The sequence below is a fragment of the Vidua chalybeata genome (assembly GCF_026979565.1).
Source record: "Vidua chalybeata isolate OUT-0048 chromosome W unlocalized genomic scaffold, bVidCha1 merged haplotype SUPER_W_unloc_1, whole genome shotgun sequence".
Classification (NCBI taxonomy): Eukaryota; Metazoa; Chordata; class Aves; order Passeriformes; family Viduidae; genus Vidua; species Vidua chalybeata.
Window position 1 is genome coordinate 712,318 of NW_026530320.1, and position 6,000 is coordinate 718,317.

General features: G+C 36.2%; 1 protein-coding gene across 2 annotated transcripts in view; it reads left to right on the plus strand.

Moving 5' to 3' along the window:
- The window catches only part of LOC128782842 (splicing regulatory glutamine/lysine-rich protein 1-like), a 72,372-nt gene extending 67,554 nt beyond the window's left edge, over positions 1-4,818 (plus strand). For both annotated transcript variants that reach the window (XM_053933336.1, XM_053933337.1), the window contains exons 10-12: positions 1,844-1,930; positions 2,580-2,709; positions 4,116-4,818. In XM_053933336.1, coding sequence (XP_053789311.1) covers positions 1,844-1,930; positions 2,580-2,709; positions 4,116-4,268 — 370 coding nt within the window. In that variant the 3' untranslated portion in view covers positions 4,269-4,818. The remainder of the gene's footprint in view (positions 1-1,843; positions 1,931-2,579; positions 2,710-4,115) is intronic.
- The last annotated feature ends 1,182 nt before the right edge of the window (positions 4,819-6,000 follow it).

Consider the following 6,000-nt stretch of genomic DNA (forward strand, 5'->3'; position numbering starts at 1 on the left):
ACCTCATTAGGTTTCTGTCTGCCCAACTCTCCAGCCTATCAAGGTCCTGATGAATGGCAATACAGCCTTCAGGTGTATCAGCCACTCCCCCCAGTTTAATATTATCAGCAAACTTACTGAGGGTACATTCTATCCCTTTGTCCAGGTTGTTGATAAGCAAGTTTATTGTGTTTTTTACACGCCCCACTCTCATACAATTTTGTTACCGGCTCAACCCCAGGTTTCCCATAGCAGTCTCAGACATCTGATTCCTTAAAACAATTTATTCATGGCGCAGTAACACAGAAAGAGCATAAGCTGGTGCCTTCAAGGAGGAACCCTGAACAACCGAATCCTGGGCTTTTATATCCTTCCAGTCTATCTGCACAATAGTCTGGGGTCTTCCTGCTGAGTCTTCAGCTCCTGCTGTGTCTCTGAGTGTCTGATCACCTGGCTGGTGCTACAGGTCCCTGTGCCCTTTGTTGTGCAAAAGGTCAGTGCCAGTTCACAGCCTCTTCCTGGGGCTCCCGCTACTTCCCACCACCCAGAGTTTAATCTGCAGCTCACACTGCAGCTGCACACTGAGCTACCTGCGCAGAATGTATTACTCAACACTCACAAGAGTGGAGTAAAGGGGGACTTATTCCACACTACCACCATTCTTCCAAGTACTACTAGTTGGAGACAGGTGTTGTGAAATGTCTCTGCCTCAAAGCTTCTGTCTGTCTCAGAATTCAAAAAATTCTAGCACCACTAGGCCTGATGTTGGTCTAAGGCAAATCTTGGAGTGATTTCTAGTGAACTTTATTTAAATCAACAAGAAGTTGGCTCCTGTCATTACCCTGTGGAATTTTTCCTTTGAGACAAGAGTGTTAATTCTGTGTATGATTTAGAGTCACAAAATCAGTATCAAATTTTTCAAACTATTTTTCCTTAAATTTTGCTGTATTAGTGTTCCTTAAGACTGTGAATAAAAACAGGCACACAAAAAACTTTTTATAGACAAATGTAACATAGAGGTAGGAATGGTGTCAGACACAGCTGTAGTTCTTCAACTTGAAATATGAAAAGCAGAAACTGAAAATTAGATTTAATGCATAAACAGTTTCTAGTTGGAACATAATTACTAGGGCACTTACTTGGTTGCTCACAGATATGTATGCAGGAAAACAAAATAAAGGGGATGTACTCAATGTAGACCAAGTGGGAACACTGTTACAACAATATATTAATTTCCAATGTCCCCATTTGAAAAAAGGTGATGATAAGTGTAAGGATGTTCAAAATGAGGTACGTGTTAACCAATGAACAGCTGATCAATGATTGTGGAGGTTCATTTTGCACTGCTTGCTACTAAACCGATATGAATGCTAGCTTATGTATTCAGGAATTAAATTTCAGTCATGCTGAACTGGAATTCCAGTGATCTTAAGCTTGCAATGTTAATTTTTGAAGTTTGTATTGCTCAAGTTTATGACTTTTGTCTTAATGTGTCTTTTCTTTCAATTGTATTATTTTCCTGACTGAAGAAACTTAGTACAGGATTAGTGAATTCAGTGTGTTTCCATTGTTATCACATACAAGTACAAGCATGTGAGGATAAGCATAAAACTAAAATCTGAAAGGAAGGGCACAACTTTTTTTCCTACTTCTCACTTCCATTCTGTCCTTTCCCATCAAACTGAAACATATGGATTTTTTGTTTTGTTTTGTTTATATGGTTCATCTATTATTGGTCATAGATAATATTATCTTCAGGAATATTTATTTAGTTCTGTCAGATCATTTTAAGAGCTTTCTGGTTTTATCCAGTTGCTGAGTTTATTTTTCTTCTTTGGTGATCTTGAATTTCTTGGTCCTCCAGAGAAAGATGTAAAAGGAAGAGTAGAAGTCTCTCCAAGTCTCCTAAAACGGCCAAAAAAAAGTCTTCACAAACTCCTTCTCCGAGAAGGTCAGTTTGCTGTAAATATAAAAGTTAATGAGCGGTAAAGGAGGAAAAAGTTGTAGTATTTTTTTTTAACTGAAATGTTATATTGAGATCACTGTTATGAAATAAGCTAACTCAATTTGTGTTTCTTCTGGTTTTTGGTTTTTTAGTTTGGAAAAAGCTCTTTAGTAATTTTCATTTCTAAGGAAAAGGTCTATTTTTCAATAAGCAGAACACTCGAAAGTGGATGGAGATATATATATATTTAAAACAATTTGGGAAATATTTTCATTGATTTACTGCCTTTTCATTAGTTATCTCACATAATTTCAATTGGTCAGTATGATTCAGTTCTAAGTTAAAGCAGACCAAAAAGCCCTTTATGGATTTGATCTTTGGTATGCTTTCAACTGGAGAGTTTTTAATCTGTTAGCTCTTTGCAAATAGCATGTATACTGAACACATGCATTCTTAAGCTCTCTTCCCTTGTCTTTGTGAAGGGATTTTTGTTATGTATGAAAGTGACTGAACCTTTCTGAAAGAAAGCAAACCAGGATATCAACATTCATAGTTATTGTACAATTTACTGTACAGTACAGTCAGAGTATGCATTGGTAGTAGATTTGTTGCTGTGGGATCAAATTCTGATTTGAGTAAAAATTTTCTTAAACAGAAACAAGAAAGAGAAAAAAAGAGAAAGAGATAAAAATAATGAAAGAAGAGAAAGGGAATACTTCAAGAAAAAAATTAGTAAAGTAAAAGAGGGAAAGGAGAAATCTGACAAAAGCACCACTACTTTGAAGGTAAGCTGTGTGACCAGGTGATAAACGGTGGAGTGCTACAAGTGGAACAATTATTGGAATTTCCTCCCTTCTTCATCTTTCTTTCCCTCACCTTTCTTTTCCCCACCTTTCTTTTCCCCTGTTTTCTTTATCAAAATATTGCCACTTGATGGAGCTTGTGTAAATAGGTTACTGAAACACTTTGTTTTGGTTTCTCTCTCTTTTCTGTTCTGTGCCATATGTTAGGAGTTGACTGGCTGCCTATCTGTATGGGGAGGCATAAAGGAGATTGTATAACTAAGCAGCAGGGTTCAGGGTTAGTTTGCCTGTTGTGGTTTAACCCTGACCAACAACTAAGCACCACACAGCTGCTCCCTCACCCACTCCTCCCTGATGGGATGAGGGAGAAAATCAGAAGACTAAAAGGGAGACAACTCGTGGGTTGAGATGAAGGCAGTTTAATAGGGAAAGCAAATGCTGCACACACAAGCAAAGCAAAACAAGGAATTCATTCACCCCTTCCCATGGGCAGGCAGATATTCAGCCATCTCCAGGAGAGCAGGGCTCCATCATGTGTAGCAGTTACTTGGGAAGACAAACACCATTGCTCAGAATGCCCCCCCCCCTGCTCCTCCTTCCCCCATTTTTTAATTCCTATGAAGAAAATTAGCTCTATCCCAGCCAAAACCAGTACATGCTTTTGATCTGAAAAGATTTTTAATAAACTTTCATTCTGCAGTTCAGCCTCTCCCTGGTTGCTTTGGTCCTGGACTGCATATTTGACTCTGCAGGAATAAAGCTGAAGATTTGAGGAAAGAGTAGTATGGGATTTTTCCCTTGCAAAATAGAAAGTGGTGTGATTAAGAAAAGAAACATCTTCAAATATTTAATCTTATAATTTAAACCCCAGCATGCTTCTAAAGAGTAGTTTGTGGTACTCAGAATTATTCAACTGTTATAAAGCAGCTGATTTAGGTGACTCTGTCCACATGCTTAAGTAATTGTCTTACCCAAGAACTCTCTTAAAATGTATTAGTTACCTGACAAAAAATAGAAAAGAAAAATTACAATTCTGTTTTACTTTTAAAATATGTTGAAATCCTGATTTCTGGAGCTTTTTCTCATAGGTGCCACAATACTGTTTGTTCTGTATTACCCGAATATTGATCATAAAGACAGATCACTTTATGGCAATGATTTCTTGGGTGACAGGTTATTATGAGTACCTAACTTCAGCCAATTAAAAAAAAAAAAGACTTTAAAAAATTTTAATTTAAAAATTTTTAAAACCCCCAATACCTCTATTCTGAAAATTGCTGAAACAAGGCGTGTAAAAATTGAGGCAATCAAAATATCAGTAATTGGTTGGATGTCATATCTTGTAATGCTAAGAGAATTTTTTTTTTTAATAATTTTATCTTTGGTAGGACAAAGATCACACTGAAGAGGATCAGAATTCAGAAACTGACAAGGAAGTAGGCAATAGAGATACAGAAAGGATTGGTGAAGTCAAACTACAACAGAATGGGAACTGTCAACCAAATGACGAAAACCATTCAATTAAAATGGAAGAGGTTTAAAGCAAAAAATGGACCTCTGACTCAACTAAGGGATGAAATCTGAAACTTGTTTTTTCCCAGAACAAGGAAGAAAATATCAAGGTAATCAACATGAACATGGTGATTGTACTAGTAGCTCTTCCAATTCTAGTAACAGCTTTGTCAATTTCTTGCTGTAAAGCAAGAGAGTACAGACCAGTAGTTATACCCTGAAAAGGCAGATGACATCAAAACTATTCATGTCTGAAAATCCATGGATCTTCATAATGGCTGTACTTACTTGTAAAATTATTTAAGTTTTGCCATTTTCTGTTATGAATAAGTAGAAACTGAAAGATGTAAACCTGTACAATCAAAACATGCTGAATATAAGCATCGAAGATTGTTTAAAGTTCTGCTTGTTCATGAATTTTGTATTGGTTTACTTTTCAGGTTAAAAATCCACAAAACCTTCAATGTGTACTGTTTGATGTGCTTCAAAATGGTGCATAAATGTACACATTTTCTTCTGTTATAAATGAAAATTATTTGTAAACATAAACACACTTTTATGGTTCTTATGTTAAATGCCCACTGACTAGTTTGTTTTTCATTTTCTTACTTCTTGAGATTCTTGGATTTTATTTAAAACAATTTCTTACTGTTATGCTTAAAATAATTATTTCTTTTAAAGTACTTGAACAATGCATGATACTTTTCTGTTCCAAAAAGGAACATGGCTATGTTATAGATAATAGGTTAGCTTACTGGGTTATTTTGGGGTTGTTTTGGGTTTTTTGTTTATTTTTGTCCTTCCAGAAGTAAGCACATTTATATGATATTATGATAACTTACAGCTTTGTTTTGAGTTGTACTGCAGTGTGTCTGTTAAGCCTCAAATAGTACAGGTGCCATTATGAAATTTTTTTTCTTACTTGTTTAAAAAACTATGGGAGCACGAGCAGAAGCTTTAGTGCCTTCTTAAAATAATGTGATATTTCCCAGAAATGTTTGTGCGATTACTTATTTTCATCTAAATCTTACATTATTTCTATTGCTATTTGCCACCAAAATACTGTAGACAAGAAAGCAAGTTATTTCTCAGAAGGATTTTTTTATTCACTTGTTAAAATACTACAACTCCATTTTTACTTTTTTTTATTACTAGAAGAAATTTATAGCTGAAAGCAAAGATGCATTACAAGTACCACCACTGTACAAATGCAGTAGCTGAATACAAAGCATTTTCTGATCACCTGCATCAAATACAGCCCTTTAGACATTTAATCTACATTTGGATGGCCTTAATTGTTACCTCTCCATAGTAATCTCTGATACCTGTTGGGTGATATGCAAGGAATCATATGTAAAGCTGAGGGGATAAATAATTTTGGAAAATGTTCTAATTTACACAGGAGTTATATAGTAGAGATTCTTTCTTTCATTCTTTAAAGAAAAAGCATGTAAGAAGAGAATGACAAACCAAATATTTTTTGTCAAGCTAAAACACTGAGTACTTGAGTACCTCAAGTACTGTGTCCAGTTCTGGGCCCCTCAGTTTAGGAAGGATGCTGAGACACTTGAACGCGTCCAGAGGAGGGCAACGAGGCTGGTGGAGGGCTTGGAACACAAGCCCTATGAAGAACGGCTAAGGGAGCTGGGGTTGTTTAGCCTGGAAAAAAAGGAAGCTCAGGGGAGACCTTATCACTCTCTACAACTACTTGAAAGGTGGTTGTAGTCAGGTGGGGGTCAGTCTCTTCTCCCAGGCAACCAC